General features: G+C 47.5%; 1 protein-coding gene across 1 annotated transcript; it reads right to left on the bottom strand.

The window, feature by feature from the left end:
* Nucleotides 1-4,100: 4,100 nt before the first annotated feature.
* LOC122541173 (TNF receptor-associated factor 2-like) lies at nt 4,101-17,961 on the bottom strand. Its single transcript, XM_043677793.2, has 7 exons — nt 17,691-17,961; nt 16,007-16,061; nt 14,732-14,836; nt 13,052-13,225; nt 10,568-10,642; nt 8,033-8,119; nt 4,101-5,523 (listed from the first exon to the last, which is right to left on the bottom strand). Exons 1-7 carry the CDS (start codon nt 17,837-17,839, stop codon nt 4,765-4,767), a joined length of 1,404 nt encoding a protein of 467 aa, XP_043533728.2. The 5' UTR covers nt 17,840-17,961; the 3' UTR covers nt 4,101-4,764.
* Nucleotides 17,962-27,443: the final 9,482 nt, after the last annotated feature.

The raw sequence follows: 27,443 nt of genomic DNA, 5'->3' as shown, positions 1-27,443 counted from the left end.
ACACAAGCATCGACTGCGCCTGGAGGACCATCAACTCAGTGAGAGGCGCTCTTTGGTCTGCTCAAAACTTGTTGGTCTTCCGAAGCAAGGAGTTGACCCCAACTAAATGTTGCAGACTGGTACGTCCCAAGGTCCAGGATTACGTGCTGAGGGACGCACTATAGCTTGGGACAGCTGTTGCCAAGGGGCATGGGGAAAGACCATTGTCTGAGGGCTTCCTGTTGTAGGTAAATAGTGGCCCATTCAGTTATCAGACCCTCCTAGTGTCTCCAATGTGTATAAATAAAGTATTTTGAAGTGAGAGATTGAGTTTGATTGTTCTTCATATATAAAACTGTATAGAATTGAACTACTCTAGTGACTATGTCTGAATATAAAGATTTTCGATAAATAAAGTATATTTTTGAAATAAAAAGAAAAGCAACGTTCGTCTGCTGTGGTTAAGGTGGAGATGGCTTACCATGGGCCATCATTGTAGCCCTCAGATTGTCCCCTCGATGTTGTAGTACTGCCTAGCTGCCAGCAGAGGATGGTGTTGGATCGTTTTAATCGTAAAATCATTTGACATGTTTTAAATCCTTGGACTTTTCCAACCATCCAGGGGCAAAAAGATCTCCGACAGTAGCTTTTGAAAAGTACTTCGAATTTTCACTTACGCTGCTTAACCCACGACTGATTTTCAGGTGTCGGTGCTGGACTGGAGTGTTCAATGCTTGTACTTCCGAATAACCTGCTGGATTTGTGTGAAATTTAAGCTTTATAACCCACGTTTGATCTTGTGTTTGTTTATATTATACCCCTGCCTCTTGCCTTTTGTTCTTCCCCATCAATTCCTTAATCAAAGGATTTTTGGCTCTCGGCCAAATGCTATTTGCTAATATGGTCTTTTACATCACTGCCTCTATTCCACGCTTGGCAAATACATATTCAATAGGCCCAGTAATTAGATCTGAAACAAAAACAGAAATTGTTGGCATAATGTTTGGAGTCTGGACATTTCTCTTTCTGCTTTCTCCTCACAGATGCTGCCAGATCTGTCGAGTTTCACCAACAATTTCTGTTTTTGTGACAAATACTTGATTGAGCTGCATAAATTTAAAGTAAAGGGCAGGATGTGTACAGGGGATTTGAGCAAGATTTCTTTTCATCCAGAGGGTGGTGGGTATCTGGAACTCACTGCTTGAAAAGACAATAGAGGCAGGAAACCTCAAGTTATTTAGAGTCATACAACATGGAAACAGACCCTTCGGTCCAACACATCCATTTCGACAAACTTTCCCAAACTAAACTGGTCCCACTTGATTGCTTATGGCCAATCCCTCTAAACCTTTCCTATTCACGTACCTGTCTAATTTTTTTTTAAGCTGAAAATGTGTTGCTGGAAAAGTGCAGCAGGTCAGGCAGCATCCAAGGGAACAGGAGAATCAACGTTTCGGGCATGAGCCCTTCTTCAGGAATGAGGAAAGTGTGTCCAGCAGGCTAAGATAAAAGGTAGGGAGGAGGGACTTGGGGGAGGAGCGTTGGAAATGCGATAGGTGGAAGGAGGTCAAGGTGAGGGTGATAGGCCGGAGTGGGGGTGGGGGCGGAGAGGTCAGGAAGAAGATTGCAGGTTAGGAAGGCGGTGCTGAGTTTGAGGGATTTGACTGAGGCAAGGTGAGGGGAGGGGAAATGAGGAAACTGGAGAAATCTGAGTTCATCCCTTGTGGTTGGAGAGTTCCGAGGCGGAAGATGAGGCGTTCTTCCTCCAACCGTCGTGTTGCTATGGTCTGGCGATGGAGGAGTCCAAGGACTTGCATGTCCTTGGTGGAGTGGGAGGGGGAGTTGAAGTGTTGAGCCACGGGATGGTTGGGTTGGTTAGTCCGGGTGTCCCAGAGGTGTCTGAAACGTTCCGCAAGTAGGCGGCCTGTCTCCCCAGTATAGAGGAGGCCACATCGGGTGTAGCGGATGCAATAAATGATGTGTGTGGAGGTGCAGGTGAATTTGTGGCGGATAAACTTTGTAATTATATCAGCATCTACCAGAGAGTGGTGAACATAACCCAGGTCATTACACAAGCCAACTTTCTATCCATTGATTCCATCTACAGTATACTTCTTTCTGCCAGGGAAAGGCAGCAACATCAAAGACCTCTCCCTCCTCAGTAATTATCTCTTCCATCAGGGAGAAGATACAAAATCATAAACACGTGGACCATCCCACCCTTTGTGCACCTTCTCTCCAGCTGTGACGTTGTAAAGCTTGGTTGTGTTCCTAATGCACTTTGTATGGTATGATCTGCCTCTACAGCATGCAAAACAAAACATTTCATTATACTTAAGTACATGTGACAATAATAAATCAAATCAAGTGCTGGAAAACCAGACCAGATAGATGTTCGATGGCCAGCATAGATATGATGGGCTGAACAACGTCTTTCTATGCTGTAAAGCTCCAAGTCTTGGCATTACCCTCTGAGAAGGGCACTGCTTGTCACTGGCCACTCGGGTATTCGCTTTCTTCCTGGGGGTGGAATAGAAATAAAGATGCACACACTTGTTGTTTCTCACTGTGTCTGACTCCTGCACATACGCAACATGGGTGCTGAGGAAAAATAAGCACTACGGCTATCAGGTGGTAGTGTGGGAAACTGTGAAGGAAAAGAAATGCTTTAAAAAGTCCAAGTCTCTTGTCAAACAGCTGAGCAGTCTGCAATGGTCTTCTATCCATTCAGCACAGTCGGTCTGTGTTCCTTTGAATCCCAGTTATAAATCTGCCAATCCAGTCAGTCACTCCCAATGGGAATGCACAACACACAACAAGATATGCATCAAGTCAACTTTTATTCAAAATTGGTGCAGTGTTTACACTGGTGACAATGCAACAGGGGAGGAGAACGAATTGTACATAAGTTAATCACAACAATAAATAAATAAATAAATACAACAAAAAGGAATAGCATTTATGGATAATTAAAGTGCAGTGAACAAAGAGCCTACCCAAGACCACACCAAGCTAACTAGTGCATTACCACCCCACCCCAAGGACTGTGAAGCATGCTGCATCAGCAGAGTTTAAAACTACTCTTCTCTGACTCCTCAGTCATTCCTGTTTTGTCCCATGGGATTCCAAGTTTGGAAAATGGGAAGGGATGCATAGTCAGAATTCTGCCTGTGTCGTGAGGACATGAATCGGCTTCTCCCCTGCCAGTCAAATTCTAATGTTGCAAAAGCTGCAGGAGGGACAAAAAGATTAGGAGATTAGTGCTATGCAGGGTGGAGGTAGATTGGCCAATTACAAAACCACAAGAGGAGACAGCAGTGTCATGAGACTGGCAAATCCAGAGAGGAAATGCTCTGGGTACACGGGTTTAAGTGGCAGCTGGTGGAATTAGAAATGTATTAAATTAAGAGTCCCGAATTGAAAGTGATTTCCAGTCATGGTAATCAAACAAACACAAACTTCCCATCTGGTTTGCTTATTGGGAAAGGAATCTGCCATCCTTACTCAGTCTGGCAAATGTGGGGCTCTGAAAGATTGGCCTTTCGGCCCTTTGAACTTGTTCTGCTAATCAATAGGATCACGACTGATCACCCTTCAATCCCGTTAGCCTTAAGAATGTTATCTAACTCCACCTTAGAGATACTCAATGTTTTGTCTTCAACTGCATTCCACCATGGGGAATGCCACAGGCTCACCACTCTCTGGGTGAAGGCATTTGCCTCATCTCAGTCCGAAAGAGCCTACACCACCTCTACCCCCACCCCCCCCAACCTGCATTTTTGAACCGTAATCCCCGTCTCTGGGTTCCTCATCATCCAGAACAGCGCTAGCCCTGTCTAGTTCAATCTACGGGGTCCTGCGAGATTCCCCACTCACTTGTTCTAAACTCCAGGGGACACCAGTCCCAACCCATCCAGTCTCTCCTCATCATGCCTGCCAGTCCCAGAAATCAATTTGGGAGACATTTGTTGTTCTCCCTCCCACCCTGGGCACATGTTTCCTCAGCTAAGGACGACCATAAGGAGGATTCAATCCAGGAAAAACCAAGAAGGGATGGGGGGGGGGGGGGGGGGAGGGGGAGGGGAAGAAAGGTGGAGAGGGACTGTCCCCCTGGTGGTGGAGAAAGGGGTGGGTGGGAAGGAAGGTGGACAGCGATCGTCCCCCTAATGGCGGTGGTGGGATTAGGGTGGGTGGGAAGGAAGGTGGAGAGCAATCGTCCCCCTAATGGCGGTGGTGGGATTAGGGTGGGTGGGAAGGAAGGTGGAGAGCGATCGTCTCCCTAATGGCGGTGGTGGGATTAGGGTGGGTGGGAAGGAAGGTGGAGAGTGATCGTTCCCCTAATGGCGGTGGTGGGATTAGGGTGGGTGGGAAGGAAGGTGGACAGCGATCGTCCCCCTAATGGCGGTGGTGGGATTAGGGTGGGTGGGAAGGAAAGTGGACAGCGATCGTCCCCCTAATGGCGGTGGTGGGATTAGGGTGGGTGGGAAGGAAGGTGGACAGTGATCGTTCCCCTAATGGCGGTGGTGGGATTGGGGTGGGTGGGAAGGAAGGTGGACAGCGATCGTTCCCCTAATGGCGGTGGTGGGATTGGGGTGGGTGGGAAGGAAGGTGGACAGCGATCGTCCCCCTAATGGCGGTGGTGGGATTAGGGTGGGTGGGAAGGAAAGTGGACAGCGATCGTCCCCCTAATGGCGGTGGTGGGATTAGGGTGGGTGGGAAGGAAGGTGGAGAGTGACAGTCCCCTGGTGGTGATGGGGACGGTTGGTGGAGAGAGGTGAGCAACCCTCAGGGCACCAGCCCCGCCGTGTCCACCACCACCTTGATGTAGAGGGTGTCGTCCCGCAGGTAAGGGCTGCGATCCCGGTGCAGCATCTCGTGGCGGGCGAAGGTGGGGCAGCCGCTCGCCACGTTCATGCGGCTCTGCGGCTTGTGGAAGGAGCCGCTCAGCGCGTCCGGCGCGAAGGACTCCCGCAGGTGGTGCTTCTGCTGCGCCTGGTCCAGCAGCAGAAAGGTGACCCGCTGGCGGAACGGCCAGGGCAGCACGTCGTCGTAGTCGCCGCGCACCACGGCCAGGAAGAGGGAGAGGTGGCTGCCCCGGCCGTTGCCGTCGCCGTTCGGGTAGAGGCGGCAGCACAGGCGGTAGCCGAAAGGGTGCGTTTGGAAGGCGGGAGAGTAGAATGACGTCACCCGCTCGGCCCTGGCCGCCGCCAGGCGGGAGGCAAAGTCCCGGATCTTCCAGAGGAGCACTCCATTGGTGCTGGCGGGCTGCTCGCGGGCTCCCTCCAGCGCCCGCACCCGGCGCTGCAGGCCCGCCACCAGCTGCTCCGAATGCAGGCAGCGCCGCTGCAGCACCTCCACCAGGTGGGCGTACCTCTCCAGCTCGCGGCTCAGGGCGTCCGCCTTCCGCCCCAGGGCGCTCAGCTCCCCCGAGGCTGGAGCCGATGCGCCCCCCTCGAGCGGCGGCCCGCCTCTCCTCTTCAGCATCAGCAGGAGGTGCTCCGGCTGCCCGGCCCGCAGGTGGTCGTCCACGTCCCGTCTCCGAGGCTGCTCGACACATGGGGGGGGGGGGGAGGGGGAGAGGGAGAGAAAGAGAGTTGCAGTTAGCAAAATTCCCATTTGTTAGGTTTTCTCACTCCCCTACTCCCAGAATCTGCAACACATCATTAAGGGGGTGCCCCACTGTCAGAGGGTCAGTACTGAGGGAGTGCCGCACTGTCAGAGGGTCAGTACTGAGGGAGTGCCGCACTGTCAGAGGGTCAGTACTGAGGGAGTGCCGCACTGTCAGAGGGTCAGTACTGAGGGAGTGCCGCACTGTCAGAGGGTCAGTACTGAGGGAGTGCCCCACTGTCAGAGGGTCAGTACTGAGGGAGTGCCGCACTGTCAGAGGGTCAGTACTGAGGGAGTGCCGCACTGTCAGAGGGTCAGTACTGAGGGAGTGCCGCACTGTCAGAGGGTCAGTACTGAGGGAGTGCCGCACTGTCAGAGGGTCAGTACTGAGGGAGTGCCGCACTGTCAGAGGGTCAGTACTGAGGGAGTGCCGCACTGTCAGAGGGTCAGTACTGAGGGAGTGCCGCACTGTCAGAGGGTCAGTACTGAGGGAGTGCCGCACTGTCGGAGGGTCAGTACTGAGGGAGTGCCGCACTGTCGGAGGGTCAGTACTGAGGGAGTGCCGCACTGTCGGAGGGTCAGTACTGAGGGAGTGCCGCACTGTCGGAGGGTCAGTACTGAGGGAGTGCCGCACTGTCAGAGGGTCAGTACTGAGGGAGTGCCGCACTGTCAGAGGGTCAGTACTGAGGGAGTGCCGCACTGTCGGAGGGTCAGTACTGAGGGAGTGCCGCACTGTCGGAGGGTCAGTACTGAGGGAGTGCCGCACTGTCAGAGGGTCAGTACTGAGGGAGTGCCGCACTGTCAGAGGGTCAGTACTGAGGGAGTGCCGCACTGTCGGAGGGTCAGTACTGAGGGAGTGCCGCACTGTCGGAGGGTCAGTACTGAGGGAGTGCCGCACTGTCAGAGGGTCAGTACTGAGGGAGTGCCGCACTGTCAGAGGGTCAGTACTGAGGGAGTGCTGCACTGTCAGAGGGTCAGTACTGAGGGAGTGCTGCACTGTCAGAGGGTCAGTACTGAGGGAGTGCCGCACTGTCAGAGGGTCAGTACTGAGGGAGTGCCACACTGTCAGAGGGTCAGTACTGAGGGAGTGCCGCACTGTCGGAGTGTCAGTGCTGAGGGAGTGCCGCACTGTCAGAGGGTCAGTACTGAGGGAGTGCCGCACTGTCAGAGGGTCAGTACTGAGGGAGTGCCGCACTGTCAGAGGGTTAGTGCTGAGGGAGTGCCGCACTGTCAGAGGGTCAGTACTGAGGGAGTGCCGCACTGTAGAAGGGGCTACCTCTCAAACAAAACATTGCATCCATCATCCTTCCTATTGGAAAGATATTGTGAAACTTGAAAGGGTTCAGAAAAGATTTACAAGGATGCTACCAGGGTTGGAGGATTGGAGCTATAGGGAGAGGCTGAACAACAGCGGCTGTATTCCCTGGAGCGTTGGAGGCTGAGGGGTGACCTTAGAAAGGTTTACAAAATTATGAGGGGCACGGATAGGATAAATAGGCAAAGTCTTTTCCCTGGGGTTGGGGAGTCCAGAACGAGAGGGCATAGGTTTAGGGTGAGAGGGGAAAGATATAAAAGAGACCTAAGGGGCAACTTTTTCATGCAGAGGGTGTTACATGTATGGAATGAGCTGCTGGAGGATGTGGTGGAGGCTGGTACAATTGCAACATTTAAGAGGCATTTGGATGGGTTTATGAATAGAAAGGGTTTGGAGGGATATGGGCCAGATGCTGGCAGATGGGACTAGATTGGGTTGGGATATCTGGTCGGCATGGACGGGTTGGACCGAAGGGTCTGTTTCCATGCTGTACATCTCTATGACTCTATCTGTCCTCTCAGGACAATGTAAAATGATCCAACAGTCTGTACCTGGAAAAAAGGTGGCAATGTCTGTCCAAATACTGAACAGCCTGAATCCCAGCTGAAGGTACCCCTCTCTGGACCAAGCCAGTTGAAAGTTGTTGCAGAGAGTCAGGATGGGCGGATGGGAATCTGAATCCCTCCCTTACAATTCTCCATTTTCCTCTCCCTATTGGCTGGGACCTGCTGCCTCCACAAAGAGCTTGAATTCCAAATGTGACGCATCTTTGGATGCGCTATTGGAGTAGATGGATAGACACGGAGTGTGCAGAGTGGAATAAACATATCTGGCATAAGAGCCAAAAGGGGACACCTCACTATAAACGTCGCAAGTTGTTCTGATCTGGAACATTCTCCCTGAAAGGTCAGAGGAAGTAGGATCAAGCTCAGGCTTAAAAAGGAAATTGGATAAAATCCTTGCAAAAGGAGAAATTTGCAGAGTCTTGTGGGAGACAGCAGTGGAAAGGTGTACAAACTAGGTCGTTTCTTTGTATGGCAGTAAGGGCACGATGGGCAGTAAGGCCTCCTCCTGCACTGGGAGCTTCTAAGTAAGGCTCAGACAGATTTTCAACAAAACGGGAAGACTCACATTCTCCAGGCAGCCAATGTCCTTAAAGGGGCAGGAGACCTGGGCATCAGGACAGGTGCCATGATCAGGGTCACAGTGTTCCTCCAACTGCAGAGAAAAGAGACAACTGTTAGCAACTAGAATTGTACAAACACAAGATGTTGTTATGAACCAGACCAAACCCCCTCAAAATATTCAGAAGTTGGACTACACCCTAGCTTATTCTTCTTTCAAAGGAAATGTAAGGTATTATGTTCCAAATGTGATTCGATTTGTCAAACCACCAGATTTAAAGCAAAACACACTGTATTCATTCACTATTATTAAAATATAACAGCAGAAAGGAGGAATTGGAAATAACAGTTGTTGGAAAACTTCGCAGAGTAATAGATACAGTAACTATTACTACTTAACTGTTCCAATATAGTAACATCCCAGAAATGCGCACACTTGGCAAAAGGAAAATTTAGAAAATAGATTGTCTCACATGCAACCCATGCAACAGACAGAGAACCCCAGCTTTTAGATGTAACTGAGAGGGGAAAAAAACTGCTCCCAATTCAAGACCTGCTGGAAGCTAAACTAAAGATCCTTGTTCTGTGAGGGTTTGACCACACCCATTCAGGCTGCTGCTATTGTTCCAACTTTGAAAAAAAATATCCTCAAGCTGTTTACTCCAATGGCTCTGGTAGAGAGCTTCCTAGCTCTGCCTTACAATCTCTCTCCAAAATAAAAGGATAAAATAACTACTTAAAGCCACAGCATCATTGCAAGGTTCATCATGCCAATGGGAACAAGCCCTGAGCAGACAAGAAACACACCAAGAACAAGAGGGATAGAAATGTGCACAGAACAAGAGAGATGCAGACTCAGAAGGAGAGAAAGATGCTGGAGAGGAAAACAGATTTGCGTTTCTCAGAACCACTGATGTTTTAAAGTGCTTTCTAATCAATTGAGTATTTTTGAAGGCAAGTCATTGTTGTAATGTAGGAAACACAGCAGTTACATGTGCACAAAGCCAGTTCCCACAAACAAATCATGACCAGAGAGCCTGCTTTTTGTGCTAATGATTGAGGGATAAGTATTCTCCAGGAGACTAGTGATAAATGCTCCTGCTTTGCTTCAAAAATGCCTGTGTGTGATCCTTTCCATCACCCGAGCAGATAGACACAATCCCAGATTCAATGCCTCATCCATCAGACAGCACTGTCAATGTGTAGGACTCCCTTGGTGTGCACTCCAGGTGAGTAAGAAAATGAGACAGAAATGGGCATTTAAAGCTACACCTGTGATAGCATTAGCAAATAAATGCTCAATATGCTCCTTTAAAATTCCTAGCCCCCTTGACTTAGAAGCCAGTTAACAACCTTCATGAAAATAGAAAAAGGATGCCTTGTATTCAGTATTGGGAATTCATTCACTAACATGCAGACTTCCAGTGTACTGGGAGAGAAAAAGAGAAAAGAAAAGCTCGCGACAGAGTGGAACACTTTATGGTTAGACAAAAACACACGGCAGAGAGATGGGGAATAATTGAGCTGAGTTTTTTATTAAAACTCTACCACCAGATGAAGGGTTGAGCTGATTCAGTGTCCTATCAAATAGGAGGTAAAGAGTAAGGATATTGTGGCCCAGCATTCATTGCTTGCATGCTGCACTCACACAAACGTTTGCTCAGTCTTTTACAATTGGATTTCACACATCGAGTGCACGGAACATCTGCCTGCTGGGTGAAGTCTAATAATTGGCCAGCCGAAATGGAGTACTTGTTCATGATTATTCATTCAAGCAAAATGCAGGGAGAGCATCGCTCCATCTAATTGAAGCAATTGGGTAACTCTGGCAAATGCAGAAATTCAGTAAATAAAACCAGAAAAAACTGTGGATACTGTAAATCAGAAGCAAAAACAGAAACTGCTGAAAAGGCTCAGTTTGGCAATGAGTTCTGAAGAAGGGTCACTTGACCCAAAACATTAACTCTGAATTCTCCTCACAGATGCTGCTGAGTTTTTACAGCAATTTGTTTCTTTTTTTGTTTCAGAGGGATTCAGCAGTCTTAAATCATTTTGATCACATAAGCATCTCATTATTCAAATTCCAATCTTGCTTCATACAAATGCAACAAACAGATTCATTCTTGATGAAGGGGTTTTGCCAGAAATGGCGATTTTCCTGCTCCTCGGATGCTGCCTGACCTGCTATGCTTTTCCAGCACTATAATCTTGAATCATAAGTTAATGTTGTTATTGTCTTCTTCACCCAGTCAAGGTTCATTCAGTCCTACCATAGTTTGATACTTTTTTGCCCCTTCTGAATCCAAGGCCTCCCTGGAATCTATTGAGATCGCTAATTTCTTGTCTGCACAGCTTTTAACTTCAGATTCTGCTGGGGTACACAACACTCAAATGGAAAGACCCACTCATTATTTTTTACTGTGAATTTAGAAATCCCTACGTAACACCCAAGTGTAATTCCCTTTAACGCTGCCCTCTCTGGAGCACAAAGGATCATCCCGAAAAGAATGGAAATATAAAACAACAAAGAGAGCCACCTTACCTCAGCCTTTGTTAAATCTGTCTTGCCACAGACTGGACAAGTCTCCTTCCGTTTGGTACACATCGTGATGTGATCCTGAGAGGAACAAAAGGATTGCAGCAGCATTAGGATCACAATGTGCCCAGCCTGCCATACAAATTACTCTCATCCCTCCCTTGGTACAGTGCCTCAAATGACTACAATCCCAGAGTGCTCACAGCCTGCGGGGAGGCAGAGGCCTAGTGGTATTATCACTGGACTATTAATCTCAGGACCCAAGTAATGGCCTGGGGACCCAATTCAAAATCTGCCATGGTTGATGGTGGAATTTGATAATCATCTGAAATTAAGGAGATGATTATCACAATGAAACCATTGTGGATTGTCTGGGGAGGGGGTTGGAATCTGGTTCACCAGTATCCCTTCAGGAAGGGAACTGCCATCCTTCCCTGATCTAGCCTACATGTGACTCCAGACACACAGCAACGTGGTGGAAGTGGGTACTGCAGATGCTGGAGATTAGAGTCAAGATTACAGTGAAGCTGGAAAAGCACAGGTCAGGCAGCATCTGAGGAGTAGGAAGATCGACATTTTGGGCAAAAGTCCTTCTTTAGGAGTGAGGCTGGGAGCGTCAGGGGTGGAAAGACAAATAGGAGGGAGTTGGGGCTGAGGAGAAGGTAGCAGAGAGTGCAACAGGTGGATGGAGGTAGGGGTGAAGGTGATAGGTTGGAGAGAAGGGTGGAGCAGATAGGTGGGAAGGAAGATTGACAGGTAGGACAGTTCATGAGAACAGTGCTGAGATGGAAGGTTGGAACTGGGGTAAGGTGGGGTGGGGGAAATGAGAAAACTGGGGAAGTCCACATTGATGCTGTGGGTTTGAATGGTCCTGAGGGGGAAGATAAGGCATTCTTCCTCCAGGTGTTGGGTGGTGAGGGAGTGGTGGTGGAGGAGGCCCAGGACCTGCATGTCCTTGGCAGAGTGGGAGGGGGATGTTGAAATGTTCAGCCATGGTTCGGTGGGGTCAATTGGTTGGGGTGTTCCAGAGATGTTCTCTGAAGTACTCTGTGAGATAGCGTCCGGTCTCCCCAATTGCCTTCTCACAGAACAATGTGATTCAATGTAACAATGTGAGAGTTAAGAGTCAACCACACAGCAATGTGATTGACTCTTAAGTCTCCTCTAGGCAACTAGGGATAGGCAATAAATGCTAGCCTTGCCAGTGACACCCTCACAGCAATGTGATTGATTTATCTAAAAAATTCCATTCTGTGCTAGCTTTCCACAAAAGCAACTTACTTTCTGCCACTTCCTCTAACACCCGTCCCCCCCTCCCCCACAGACCTTTCCTTCCTTTTCAGATAGAGCCATCACCCCTTGAAAGGAGCTACCCAGTACATTCCAAATCCTAACCACTCACTGCGATTTCCAAACCAGCCCCCCCACCCACGTCCCCCATCCAGTCCCCACTTTACCAACTACCTCACTATCAATGAAACTGGAATTGAAAGCAAGTCGCAAACATTGTGACCACAAAACTATTCCCAGAAAGTTGGTTCAATTGTGTCCTTCAGGGAGGGAAATCTGCCCTGTTTACCCAGTCTGGCTGATGTGTGAGTCCAGACCGATAATGATGTGGCTAACTTTTAACAGCCCTCTGAAATGGCCAAGTGTGGCACTCAGCTCAAGAGATGTTGCCTCGATTTAAAAGGTGGTTAAGGAACGACTGCACTGCTGTGGGTCAGGAGTCACATGTAGACCTGATAAGGACGACAGCTTTCCACCGTGAGTCAAGAGTGTGGCACTGGAAAAGCGAAGCAGGTCAGGCAGCATCGGAGGAGCAGGAAAAAAAGTCGTGGTTTTGGACAAAAGCCCTTCATCAGGAATGAATTCCCACAGTGAGCCAGGTGAGTATGATAGTTTCACATTCACTGTTACCGACCTTTCAATTCCTGATTTAGGTATTTCAATTCCATTAAGAGCATTTAAGTCCCTGGAACATGAGCTCTGGGCCTCTTATCTGACACATTACCATCATGCCTCCACTCCTTCCTTTTTCGTTACACTCGGTCAGGCAGTGTGTCCCTCCTCCAGACCCCACAACCTTCTGGATTAGTTGTCAAATTCTTGAGCATCTCCGAAGTTAACTATTCAATCAGGAGAGGCTGTGCCTTCCGGCTGCTGGGTCCTAAACTCACATTTCTCTCTCAGCCTGCCCACTGTACAGCTCAGCTGCTTTAGTGACCGAGCTCTGGGAACAGCTTGGGCAGGTCAACTGGATGTACTGTCCAGATGAAAGGCTTTTGCCCGAAACGTCGATTTTCCTGTGCCTCGGATGCAGCCTGACCTGCTGTGCTTTTCCAGCACCACGCTCTTGACTCTAATCTCCAACATCTGCAGTGCTCACTTTTGCCCTACTGTCCTGATAAGTCTGTGGGAGGTGCCACACAAACGGAATTTGTCACGGTTAGTTCTGGCGCTTTCCCCAAACCCCCAAACCCCCCTCACCTCCAGCAGCTTGTGAGTGCAGAAGGTCTCACACCGGGGACACAGTTCCATCCTCCACTCGCACTCCTGCGTTTCGTGTGCTAGCATCTTCTTCCTGGGGCCCACGGTCTCACAGCCGAACGTGACATTAGAGCACGGGACTACGTGGAAATCGCACTGGGCTCGGTGTGTGCGCTGGGGGAAGCAGGAGGTGGGTTGTGGAGGGGGGAGGAAAGCAGAGAGGTAGACACAGTCACATGACAGTTCAATACAGACATGTTCACGCGGGTCAGCAGATCAATTTCACAGCCAGTACAAAACAAGGAGCCAGCACCCATCTGTGGCTTAGAATGTCCCCAAAATGTTTTATTTCCTTGAGAGGGGGGTGGGGGGGAAGTCATTACCGTGATTCGGCAACTGATTTTCACACAGTAAGATCCCACAATGAGATGAACAAAGTTAAAAATCACACAACACCAGATTACAATCCAACAGGTTTATTTGGAAGCACTAGCTTTCGGAGCGCTGATCCTTCAGTTGATTGTGGAGAATAAGATTGTAAGACCCAGAATTTATAGCAAAAGTTTCCAGTGTGATGTAACTGAAATTATATATTGATAAAGACCTGGAATGTTTGTTCAGTCTCTCATCTTTTAGAATGACCATGTTAATTTCAGTTCTTTCATATGTAAATCGCAAAACGTTTTTGTGCGTAAAAGTTACATTCTCAAGTGAACTTTAACAATTGGTGTCATGTCAGCCCAGATAAGATATTGAAGGTTAATTCTCTGTCAGGCTGCCTGTGCCACAATGGATTCATGCAGTTTTTGAGCAAAGTAAAATGTAATTCTGCAAGTACAAATTCACCCCACAAACGTATATGTTTGTGTGTGTGTGTTGGGGGGGTGGGGGGGGGGTGAGGGGGTTACCAAACAATCCAGGTCTTTTTCAATATATAATTTCAGTTACATCACACTGTAAACTTTTGCTATAAATTCTGTGTCTTACAATCCTATCCTCCACAATCACCTGATGAAGGGTTACAGTGAGAGGGCGGGTAAGTGGAGCTGAGTCCATGAAAAGATCAGCCATGAGCTTATTGAATTAAACTTATTCTCCTGATGAAGGAGCAGCGCTCTGAAAGCTAGTGTGCTTCCAATTGAACCTGTTGGACTATAACCTGGTGTTGTGTGATCTTTAATGGTGGAGCAGGCTTCAGGGGTTGAATGGCCTACTGGTGCTCCTATTTCTTCCAGTCTTATTTCAACATAGCTCAACTCTGCAGCCTCCCTCTCCAGATCTTTGAAAATCCAGGTTATTTGAAATTCCCTCCCCATCCCTTTCACCCTTCCCAGCCACCTACCAGATTCATCCCTCACCTTGACCAACCAGGACATACCCTCAACCTGTCTTCGCCTATCCCCACCTCATCACCCTGCCCCCGGCTACCCCTTTATCCTCTTACACCCTGCCCCAGTCCTGAAGAAGAGTTTCACCCGAAATGTCGACCTCCTGATGCTGCCTGACTCGCTATGTTCTTCCAGCCTACTGCCTGTCTACTTTGGATTCCTGCATTTGCAGTTTATTTTTGTCTCCAGATTACAGGATAGCAAGACTCAGTCAGTTTCATCAACCCCCTGCTCCTTGGGTTCTCTTTTTACCAGAATTCCAGAATTAATACAGCCCATCATTGCCCCTTACCAGGTAGTTTCGCAGTGTTCCTGTCCAGTCGCAACCATCCCGGTAAGCTGTACATTGAATCTTTGTGGCATAAGCATCATTTTCGGCGGCTCTGTCGTGATAGACCTGTTGGGGTGGGGTGGGAGGGGGTGACAGAGGAACACAAAGGCTAAAATACACCAGAAGAAAAAGAGGGCCTGCACTTCAATAGCACCTCACACAGTCCCAGAGTATTTCGCAGCCTATCAAGTACATTTGAAGGGCAGTCACCATTTAGGATAGTGCAGCAGCCAATTTGCACACCCAAACAGTGTAACATGATAATGACCAGCTAGTCTGTTTACTGATGGAATCTGAGGGATGAGTAATTGGCCAGGGCACAAGGGAGAATTCCCTGGGCTCTCTTCAAAATATTAGCTGGATACCATCCTCCATGGCTCCTGAGAAGGCAGTTTAGGACCACTTTAACAACTGAACCATGGTATCACTGACAGTGCAGCACTCCCCTGGTCTGGCACTCAGAGTATCAGCCGTATCATGTGGCAAACCTTAGAGTGAGACCCAGGGGTAAGAACACTACCAGCTGGGGGGAAGTCTGGTAATGGAGAAGGGTTGGGGGGGGGGGGGAATGTTGCTGGTGAGGTTTCCTTTTGGCTACATCAGCAGACCAGTGACATCACCACACTCTTACTGGAAGCACTTAAGACAGACAGACAGAAGTACTCTGTCACGACAGCGCTCAGTGAACTCCCAGTCAGTTTTAGTTCCTCCTTGTAATTCACCTACTTTGTTCAACAAAACTTCCCAACAGTGGGAATGGAAATTCCCAGCAATCACATTCAGGGTACTTCCAGATCAATTACTTCTGAGCACAGTCAATACTAACCACCCAGATACAAGCCGGTCTATGTCTAATTTCCAGATAATCACTATTCTATGCAAAAACCAGAAGCATTTGGTTAGTTTCCAGCCTGTAACACACTCCCAGGTATCCATTATTCTATACATAAACCATCTGAACTCCTCGATTAGATTCCAGCCTGTAATTCACTCTCAGGTATTCGTTATTCTATACATATCTACCATATGAATGCTTCAATTGGTTTCCAACCTATGTCTCATTTTGTTTAGCTACTCGTTAAAGATGTTTCAAGTTAAATTCTGCTGATGTGCACCATTTAGAACATTCACTCTGTTCTAAAGTTTAACCAGGATCCGATTCCCCTGAACACATTCCATCCCCTTCAAGCAAATCTGCTACTAAGAAGCACATTTACAAGGAATTAAATGTCCTACCTTAGAACGGAAGACCTTCTGCTGACAAACATGGCAGTCTGCCTCATTATCTGTTCTAAGATAAAAAAAAAACATTGTTAATGTGTGATAAATGTATATAGTTAGTTCACTGCTCAATTGTGATATTTTTGAATGGAACAGTTTTGAGGGCTAAATGATCTACTTGTGTTCTTATAATCCTAGAAGAAAGATAGGGAAAGGAACCACTGAAGACAAACAAATCTATAGGCATTTGTGCTCAGATACAGATAATCCCTATAAAGGTCCTGGCGCAAGGAGAGGTGGGCTCCGCAGGGAGTGGTGCACTTTATTTCCCCCTCCGACTCTATTTTGATTTAATCCCTACCCTTTATTTCAAATTTTTTATCACACGACATTGCCCTTTGATGAAAAGGCATTGCTTGTCACTGGCCACCCTGGTGGTGGAAATTGAATAAAGATTTGTACACCTGTTGTCTTTCACTGTGTCTCATACCTGCACACACAACATGGGTGCTGGGGGGGGGGGGGGGGGGGGGGGAGAGAGAGAGAAAAAATACAACCAGGAGATTCAGAGTTTCCACAGTTTAGGGGACTGACTCTGTGCTGGCTGGTGCCACAGTCAGTGTAAAAAAAATTAAAGTCCTGGTGTCACTGGTCAACCCCTAGCTGGACAAACATTGAATACAGTGTGCTCACAAAGACCTTAAAGGGTTCTCCAATAGCACCTTCCAAAGCCAATACCTCTAGCTTATAGAGGGACAAAGACATCAGATACCTGCACCTGCAAGTTTCCCTCCAAGCTACTCACCATCCTGACTTGGGAATGTATATGCCATTCATTCATTGGGTCAAAATCCTGCAGCTCCCTTGACAACATTGTTGGTGCATGTACGCCAGTGATTCAAGAAAGCGGCTCACTGCCACCTTCTCCTGGGAATCAGGGGTGGGCAATAAATGCGGGCCACAAAACAAAATTCCCCGAAGCTGTCTTTGGCTTTTAACTGAGCCAACTTCAATGCACGCCACTGGGACAGCTCAGTGCCGTGATAACTGGCCAGTCCGGTAGCTATCCAAACAGGGTGTTCTGTCACACCTGATGGGTTATATTCCCGCCACTTTGGGTGATGGAGGTGTCTGCCTGCATTTGTATCCCCCTGAAATTCACCTCCCACCTTCTAAACCCTCACTTCCACCCCACGCTCCAACCCAGTTCTGAGTGAGGGGTGACAGAAAACAGGTAGCCTTCCCTGAGATCCTAGGGAGTGGGTGAAGATCAGAGATCGAGGCATTTGGAGAGGGAAGTGAAGGGGTGGAAGAGCAGGGCACCCAAACATAGACAAAAGCACACACACACACACACACACAGACAACCATCTGATGAAGGAGCAGCACTCCGAATGCTAGTGCTTCCAAATAAACCTGTTGGAGATATCCCAACCCAATCTGGTCCCACCTGCCAAAGGATCTGTTTCCGTGCTGTACATCTCTATGACTATAACGGGGTGTTCTGTGATTTTTTTAAACTTTGTACACAGGGGAAAAATAAGAGTCCTGAGGAAAGGCCAACGGACCAGAAACGTTAACTCCTAATTTCTCTTCATGACGCTGCCAGACATGTTGACCTTTTCCAGCAATTTCAGTTTTCGTTTCCCTCTCTCACACATACACATGCACGCACAAAAAGGCTTTGCAATTAACTCACTTGAACAAGTTCTCCAGGCAGGCTGTGCAATATCGGTGTCCACACTCGGTCTGTTTGGGTTTGATGAGCAGAAAGCGGCAGACCGAGCACAGGAGACAGGATCTGCCGGCCGAATCGACCGGGGTGATCCCGGAGACCAGGGCTACCATCCCTATTGCCCTCCTCAGGAGAAGGAGACAGGTCAAGAGCTTGGCTGCAATTCCCCCACTGTGGGACTGCTGTCGTAACTCTGGCGACAGACAAGTCTTTTAAGCTTTCCGGGGATTCCCTCTGCGTCAGCCGTCCACCCTTCTGTGACGTCAGAGGCCCCGCCCCCTCCCCGTCAGTTTCGGAACGCTGAGACACCGGGATTCCCTCCGCGTCACGCCCCTCTCCCCTTTCCGCCCACTGTCTGCCTCCCCATCCACCGGGAATAGCAATCTCTCTCAGTGCGCCTTCGGCTCCCTCCTCTCCCCCTCGTTCAAACTCTGGTCAAAATACCGGGAACTCCTCCCTGCGTTGCGTGCGATCCACTGTCTGGAACTTTCAACCCTGCTCTCTCTCCCCCTCTCCTTCTCCAAGGCCACCCTGTCTCGGGGAACTCAGTGGTTTCGCGGTAGTGCGACCGGATTCGTGGTCCCAGAAAGTCCCAGCTGGGGGACTGCAGCTTCAAAGCTGACTTGGGCAGCTGGTGGCGTTTAAACTTCGTAATACCTGCTCCGCCATTTAGTGAGCTCATAGTTGACCTGATTAATCCGGAATCAGGCGCACATGCAGCTTCCTGTCCCTTGCTTGGCGAGAATCCATGGATCTCTGCCGTCAAAATATACATGCTTTGGAGATGCCCGTGTTAGACTGGGGTGTACAAAGTTAAAAATCACACAACACCAGGTTATAGCACTAGCTTTGAAAGCTTCCAAGTAAACCGGTTGGACTATAACCTGGTATTGTGTGATTTTTACCTTCAAAATATACAAAGGCTCTGCTTCCACCAAATTGTGAGAAAAAAGGACCTAAAGGGTCAGAAATCTGAGGGGGAAGTTCTCAGTTTATCTTAAATGACCCATTCTCCCCACTCTCCAGTTCTAGATTCTATTAATAAATCTGAAATTATCAGCTATCATTTTTTGCTGATTCACTTTAGAGAGAGAAATCTGCCATCCTTACCTGGTCTGACCTACCTGTGCCTCGTAACGACCACGTCTTTTTACTTCTTTTATTTTTAGACTTTGGACTAAAAAAGGAAGATACTGCTTTAAATTAAGAAGACTGTACAAAGAGATGGCTGCAGTTTAAAACGTCAGATTTACTAGAGCATTGTATGCAAGTTTGCATCTTCCTGGAACAGTGAGAGCAGAAGCAGACACCACAGAGCTGAAGGGTTCTGAACTGAGGGAAAATTGCTTGACAACAAACTGACAGGTTCTTGACCAGGTGTCCATGACTTGTGTTGGGGCAATGTAGCAGTGAACCACCTAGATTACAAAGAGGAAGGACCAAAAAAATCTCTCTGCCTCTTTCTCTCTTAAGGGGAGGCAGAATGAAGTCTCCAGTAACTATGAGCCATGAATTTTACTCATTTTCTCTGCAAATTCTTCTAAACAAAGTGAAAGAACAAAATCTCAACCAGTGAGTGAAAGGGAGCATTCATGTGTCAACAACCTTGTGTCGGCTGCAAAGAACCAACAAAGAGAAAAAAAACAATAAATTTAATCCTCTGATACTATCCAACTGTGTTTCCCCAGTCTTTGTTTTTCTTTTGCCATGACATCTCTGAATTGCCTATCTTTGTGCATCTAGGAGAAAGTGAGGACTGCAGATGCTGGAGATTAGAGCTGAAAATGTGTTGCTGGAAAAGCGCAGCAGGTCAGGCAGCATCCAAGGAGCAGGAGAATCGACGTTTCAGGCATGAGCCCTTCTTCAGGAATGCCTTTGTGCATCTGTCTGTTTGTGAATAGGGTGTGATTTAAGAAGGCAGAGAGTTCAAGTTGTAGTGTTCTATGTCAGCAATTCCATTTGGCCGAATTGCTCATAGTTAAAGACAATGTGTTTATAATAAACAGTTACTTCACTGTTAAGTAGAGCCCTAGTGAGTATTTTCTTTTAATCTGAGTTTGTCATTCAGGTAAATTGGGGACTTTGACTAAATCTTTTCACATTTGTGACAGCTTCAGTTACAGTTGGACTTGATTTCTATGGCACTTACCCTAGTGAGTCACGACAGAGTCTTGACCTGTGGCTAAGTCTTAAAATGCCTTCTGAAATAACTAAGCGAATCTTGTAAAAGATTAAAAATGATCATGGTTGTAACCACAATTTAGCTGCTGTACTTTTTGTCCCACAAGTTACCCCTATTAAAACTCTCACTGGTTTTATTTAGTTAGGGAGATTGCTTTCCATTCATCATCACTTCTGTTGCTAAATCAAATCTCAAGCATTCAGACAGTTATTCCTCGAGCTTGTAGCTCTCAATGATTCTCAACTGAGGAAATTTATCAAACTTCCCATCAAAAATCCAAGTAAACCACATTGCTTGAATTCAGTCCCTGATTGTTTCAAAATTTCCTCAAAGATTTCCAGTACATCTGTAAGGTATAACACCAGTGACTCACTCCAAGGTCAATTGTTTAAAAATAAATCCTGAATGTAGCAGTTTATGCTCTTCATTATAACTGACCTTTCCCTTAGTCTGTTAATGCCACCTCAACATTGTCTGCAAGTTTGCCAAGATTATTGTTAGATTGAGATCACAAATTTTTTTGAGTCATTGATGATTGGCCCAAGAGTCATAAAGTTATACAGTTATACAGCACAGAAACAGACTCTTTGGTCCAACCAGTCCATGATGACCATACTCCAAAACTAATCTAGTCCCATCCGCCTGTATTTGGCCCATATCCCTTCAAACATTTTCTACTTATGAGCTTATCCCAATGTCTTTTAAACATTGTGACTGTGCCCATATCCACCATTTCCTCTGGATATTCATTCCAAACATATACCACTCTCTGTGTTAAAAAATTACCCCTCAGGCCTTTTTATAATCTTTCTTCTCTTAGCGTCTCTCGCCCGTAGGTGTTCAAAGTTTGGGAGAAGATTTGTAGCTCGTTGTTGTGGTTCTGTTCGCCGAGCTGCGAATTTGTGTTGCAGATGTTTCGTCCCCCGTCTAGGTGACATCCTCAGTGCTTGGGAGCCTACTGTGAAGCGCTTCTGTGATGTTTCCTCCGGCATTTATAGTGATTTGTATCTGCCGCTTCCAGTTGTCAGTTCCAGCTGTCCGCTGCAGTGGTCGGTATATTATGTCCAGGTCGATGTGCTTATTGATTGAATCTGTGGATGAATGCCATGCCTCTAGGAATTCCCTGGCTGTTCTCTGTTTGGCTTGTCCTATAATAGTAGTGTTGTCCCAGTCAAACTCATGTTGCTTGTCATCTGAGTGTGTGGCTACTAAGAATAGCTGGTCATGTCGTTTCGTGGCTAGTTGGTGTTCATGGATGCGGATCGTTAGCTGTCTTCCTGTTTGTCCTATGTAGTGTTTTGTGCAGTCCTTGCATGGGATTTCGTACACTACATTGGTTTTGCTTATGCTAGGTATCGGGTCCCTTGTCCTGGTGAGTTGTTGTCTGAGAGTAGCTGTTGGTTTGTGTGCTGTTATGAGTCCTAGTGGTCGCAGTAGTCTGGCTGTCAGTTCAGAAATGTTTTTGATGTATGATAGTGTGGCTAGTCCTTTGGACTACTACTATTATAGGACAAGCCAAACAGAGAACAGCCAGGGAATTCCTAGAGGCATGGCACTCATCCACAGATTCAATCAATAAGCACATCGACCTGGACCCAATATACTGGCCACTGCAGCGGACAGCTGGAACTGACAACCAGAAGCTTCAGATAAATTATTCGGATGCGAGCATAAAAGATACAGTTAGTAAGTTTGTTGATGACACCAAAATTGGAGGTGTAGTGGACAGCAAAGGCGGTTACCTCGGATTACAACAGGATCTTGACCAGATGGGCCAATGGGCTAAGAAGTGGCAGATGAAGTTTAATTCAGATAAATGTGAGGTGCTGCATTTTGGGAAAGCAAATCTTAGCAGGACTTATCCACTTAATGGTAAGGTCCTAGGGAGTGTTGCTGAACAAAGAGACCTTGGAGTGCAGGTTCATAGCTCCTTGAAAGTGGAGTTGCAGCTAGATAGGATAGTGAAGAAGGCGTTTGGTATGCTTTCCTTTATTGGTCAGAATATTGAGTACAGGAGTTGGGAGGTCATGTTGCGGCTGTACAGGACATTGGTTAGGCCTCTGTTGGAATATTGCGTGCAATTCTGGTCTCCTTCCTATCGGAAAGATGTTGTGAAACTTGAAAGGGTTTAGAAAAGATTTACAAGGATGTTGCCAGGGTTGGAGAATCTGAGCTACAGGGAGAGGCTGAACAGGCTGGGGCTGTTTTCCCTGGAGTGTCGGAGGCTGAGGGGTGATCTTATAGAGGTTTACAGAATTATGAGGGGCATGGATTGGATAAATAGGCAAAGTCTTTTCCTTGGGGTTGGGGAGTCCAGAACTAGAGGCCATAGGTTTAGGGTGAGAGGGGAAAGATGTAAAAGAGACCTAAGGAGCAACTTTTTCACACAGAGGGTGGTACGTGTATGGAATGAGCTGCCAGAGGATGTGGTGGAGGCTGGTACAATTGCAACATTTAAGAGGCATTTGGATGGGTAGATGAATAGGAAGGGTTTGGAGGGATATGGGCCGGGTGCTGACAGGTGGGACTAGATTGGGTTGGGATATCTGGTCAGCATGGACAGGTTGGACCGAAGGGTCTGTTTCCATGCTGTATATCTTTATGACTCTATGACTATAAATGCCAGAGGAAACATCACAGAAGCACTTCACAGGAGGCTCCCAAGCACTGAGGATGTCACCTAGACAGGGGACGAAACATCTGCAACACAAATTCCCAGCTCGGCAAACAGAACCACAACAATCTTTCTTCTCTCACCTTAAAAATTTGCTCCATAATCTTGAAATCCCCCAACCCTAGGAAAAAGACACCTCCCATTCACCTTAGCTGTACACGTTATAATTTTATAAACCTCTATAAGGTCATCTTTCAACATCCTATGTTCCAGTGGAAAATATTCACAGCCTATGCACTGTCTCCTTATAATTCAAACCCTGCAATCCCAACAACATCCTGGCAATTTTTTCTCAACTCTCTTTAGCATAATAATATCGTTCCTATAACAGGATGACCAGAACTGGACACAGTACTCTAGAATGTGCCTCTCCAATGTCCTGTATAACCTCAACATGATGCCCCAATTCCTATACTCAAAGGTCTGAGCAATAAAAGTATACATGCTAAACGCCTTCTCAAACACCCTATATAAATGTTAATGGAAACTTTGAAGAATTATGTGCCTGAACCTCTAAGTTTCTTTGTTCTACAGCACTACCCAAAGGTTCTTCATTTGCCCATATTAAAACCACCAATCTCAATTATCATTGATTGAGCTCTTGTTCTGATTCTACCTTAGTGCATTGCTTAGGCCCAAAGTTCCACCCCACAAATTTCTGGATATAATGCATAATCCTCCACCATTTCCACGATCTACAATTAGACCTGACCACCAGGGATATATTTCCCTCCCCACCACTATCTACATTTCACAGAGACCATTCCCTCTGTGACTCCCTCATTAGGCCCACACCCCTGACTAACCCACCCTCCACTCCCAGCAACTTCCCTTGCCACCACAAGAGGTGTAAAGCATATGGCCACATCTCCCCCCTCACCTTCATTCAAGGGCCCAGAAGATCTTTTCACATCTGGCAGAGATTTTCCTGCATATCCAAACACCTCATCTACTCTGTCTGTTGCTCTTGATGTGGTCTCCTCTACATTGGGGAGACAGGACGCCGACTTTCAGAAAGTTTCAGGAAACATCTCTGGGACACAGGTGCCAAACAGCCCCACCACCCTGTGGCTGACCACTTCAACTCACTCTCCCACTCTGCCAAGGACATGCAAGTCCTGGGCCTCCTCCACTGCCACACACAAGCCACCCGATGACTGGAGGACCCATTGAGACCCTACAAGCACACATCATCAATGTTGACTTCACCAGTTTTGAAATCTTCCCTCCCCACATCTCATCCCAGGTCCAACCCTCCAACTCAGCACCAGCCTCTTGACCTGCCCTACCTGTTCATCTTTCTTCTCACCTCCACCCTCCTCTCTGACCTATCACCATCACCTACCACCGGCATCTACCTATCGCCCTCCCAGCTCCCTTCACCCTATCCCCACCCCTACCTTCCTACTCATCTTTCAGTCCCCTTCACTCGCCCACCCCACCCACCCCCCCCCCCCCCCCACCCCACTCCCCAAATTCCTGATGAAGGGCTTATTCTGCTTCTTTGATGCTGCCTGACCCGCTGTGCTTTTCCAGTTGCCACACTTGTCAAATCTGATCTCCAGCATCTGCAGTCCTCACTTTCTCCGAAACTGAACAGAAGAATTTTCAACATCAGAGAGGCTTAGGCTTTTTAGCCCACTGAGACTTCTCCACTGCTTGACACAATCCTGGCTCATATCCAGCTCCATCTCATTTTCCTGCCCTCTCCCCAGATCCCTTGAATCTCTGAGAGGCCAAAATTTTGATTACCTCAGCCTTGAATCTATTCAACACAGACTCATTCACATTCACTTGGGGTAGAGGATTCCAAAGATTCAAAGTGAAGTCATTTCTCCTCTTCTCAGTCCCCTTATCGCAGGACTTCGTCCCCAGTCAGTGGAATCAATCTTTCAGTATCGATCCTGTCAATTCCCTTCAGAATTTTGAATGCTTTGATGAGATCACCTCAGAGATGAAAGTTCACAATGTATTATTGTCTAATAGTTCCAAAAACGCACATCCCAGATGGAGTTCCAAAAACGCACATCCCAGATGGCCCCAGGAGGACCAGTTCCAAAAACGCACATCCCAGATGGCCGCATCTGCTCCCAGGAGGACCAGTTCCAAAAACGCACATCCCAGATGGCCTCCTTCTTCAAGGACCGCAATTTCCCCCCCCGACGTGGTCGACGATGCCCTCCACCGCATCTCTTCCACTTCCCGATCCTCCGCCCTTGAACCCCGCCCCTCCAACCGCCACCAGGACAGAACCCCATTGGTCCTCACGTACCACCCCACTAACCTCCATGTACAGCGCATCATCCGCCGCCATTTCCGCCACCTCCAAACGGACCCCACCACCAAGGATATATTTCCCTCCCCTCCCCTATCAGCATTCCGTAAAGACCACTCCCTCCGTGACTCCCTCGTCAGATCCACACCCCCCACCAACCCAACCTCCACTCCCAGCACCTTCCCCTGCAACCGCAGGAGGTGCAAGACTTGCGCCCACACCTCCCCCCTCACCTCCCTCCAAGGCCCCAAAGGAAACTTCCATATCCGCCACAGATTCACCTGTAGCTCCACACACATCATCTATTGCATCCTTTGCACCCGATGTGGCCTCCTCTATATTGGGGAGACAGGCCGCCTACTTGCGGAGCGTTTCAGAGAACACCTCTGGGACACCCGGACCAACCAACCCAACCACCCTGTAGCTCAACATTTCAATTCCCCCTCCCACTCCACCAAGGATATGCAGGTCTTTGGACTCCTCCATCGTCAGACCACAGCGAAACAACGGTTGGAGGAAGAACGCCTCATCTTCCGGCTAGGAACCCTCCAACCACAAGGGATGAACTCGGATTTCACCAGTTTCCTCATTTCCCCTCCCCCCAGCCTGTCTCAGTCAAATCCATCAAACTCAGCACCGCCTTCCTAACCTGCAATCTTCTTCCCGACCTCTCCGCCCCCACCCCAGTCTGACCTATCACCCTCACCTTGACCTCTTTCCACCTATCACATTTCCGACGCCCCTCCCCCAAGTCCCTCCTCCCTATCTTTTATCTTAGCCTGCTGGACAAACTATCCTCATTCCTGAAGAAGGGCTAATGCCCGAAACGTCGATTCTCCTGTTCCCTAGATGCTGCCTGACCTGCTGCGCTTTTCCAGCAACACATTTCCATTATTGTCTAATAGTCAGTATTCTAATCTGAAATATAGTTCCATTTTGTGTGTGTTAAGAAGTGGAAGACATGGTTTTCAGATTCACGTTAGATTAGTTCTGTGAATGTGGGGAGATTTGTTTTGTTCATGTGAGTTTGAATGAGGTCCTTAAAATTGGCTGAGGATTCAACGACAGAAAAGCTCCAGAAACAAAGAAATTCTTCAAAATTGTTGAAGATGCAAATTTATGGATCATGAATAGTAAGTAAGTTTGGTGAGCAACTTGTTTAGGCCCCAAGAAGTAACATTAATCAAATAAAACAGAATGAAGTGAACTAGCTGTGGAGGAAACAAATTACAACAATGACGTGAGGAGCTTTAGTGTGGGGACAGGGGTGGTCCTTCACTGAGGTTGACTATCTGTAAAGTTGTTATGGGGGAAAATTGTTAAGTCAGTCTTTCCAAATTGTAATAAGACTGTTTCACATAGTTCTTGTATAGTTTGTATTTTTCTTTTGTGTGCATTAAACTTTTATGTTCTTTTATTAAAAGTACATTGACAGACTCTTGTGAATATGTTCATTTACTGACCACCATGGTGAAGGATAAATTAAAATTTATGGTCTTTCAAGCCAGCTCTCACACTGAGATATGACTGGCTTAGTATTGCTATCAGCTGGAATCATTTTTCTACACTCCAACGAGCTCACTGGCTCCCTCATTCCAGGAGTGAATCTAGCTGTACTGGCCTGCAATGTAAGTATATCTTACGTCCATACGACGCAGAAGCGCAATAAGCTATTTGGCTCATTGCATCTTCTATACCATTGAAGGAGATTGTGGTTGATCTAATAATTGTCAACTCTACATCTCCCTCATAGACCTGCTGATTAAAAATTTGTCTATCTCAGTCTTGACCATCTGAATGATCCTTAACCTTATCAATCTTCTGTGGTAAAGAACTCACTAACCTCTGAGATTTAATTTTTCATTCATTCATACGATGGAGGCCAGTATTTATTGCCCATCCCTAATTGCCCTTGAGAAGTGGTGATGAGCTGCTTTCTTGCAATGCTGCAGTTCTTTTCCTCTAGGTAGACCCACAATGTTGTTAGGAAAGACATTCCAGGATTTTGAACCAGAGACTCCAGAGGAATGGTGATACATTTGCAACTTGAGACGTTGAGTGACTTGGAGGAGAACTTACAGGGGGAGTGGTGTCCCCATATTTTGGCTGCTATCTAATCAGCCTCTGCAGCACATCTTGTAGAGGGTACACACTGCTGTTACTGAGTGGTGGACAGAGTGGATATGTGACGATGTGATGCCAATCACGCAGGCTGCTTTGTCCTAGATTGTGTCAAGCTTCTTGAGTGTTGTTGGAGCTGCACCCATCCAGGCAGAAATTCTTCCTGAGCGCTGTCTTAATGGATGTCCCCTTACTCTGAGATTAGTTTTTTTTAGATTAGATTCCCTACAGTGTGGAAACAGGCCCTTTAGCCCAACAGGTCCGCACCGCCCCTCCGAAGAGCAACCCACCAAGACCCATTCACCTCCATTCACCCCTGACTAATACATCTAACACTAGCACGGCTAATCTAGTATGGCTAATCAACCCAAACCTGCACATCTTCGGACTGTGGGAGGAATCCAGAGCACCTGGAGGAAATCCACACAGTCACACGGAAAATGTGCAAACTCCATACAGACAGTA

The sequence above is a fragment of the Chiloscyllium plagiosum genome, unplaced genomic scaffold, assembly GCF_037043375.1.
Source record: "Chiloscyllium plagiosum isolate Xiang-an unplaced genomic scaffold, Cpla_swu_hap1 HiC_scaffold_35, whole genome shotgun sequence".
In the NCBI taxonomy this organism is placed as follows: Eukaryota; Metazoa; Chordata; class Chondrichthyes; order Orectolobiformes; family Hemiscylliidae; genus Chiloscyllium; species Chiloscyllium plagiosum.
This window is presented reverse-complemented; position numbering and strand designations above follow the sequence as displayed.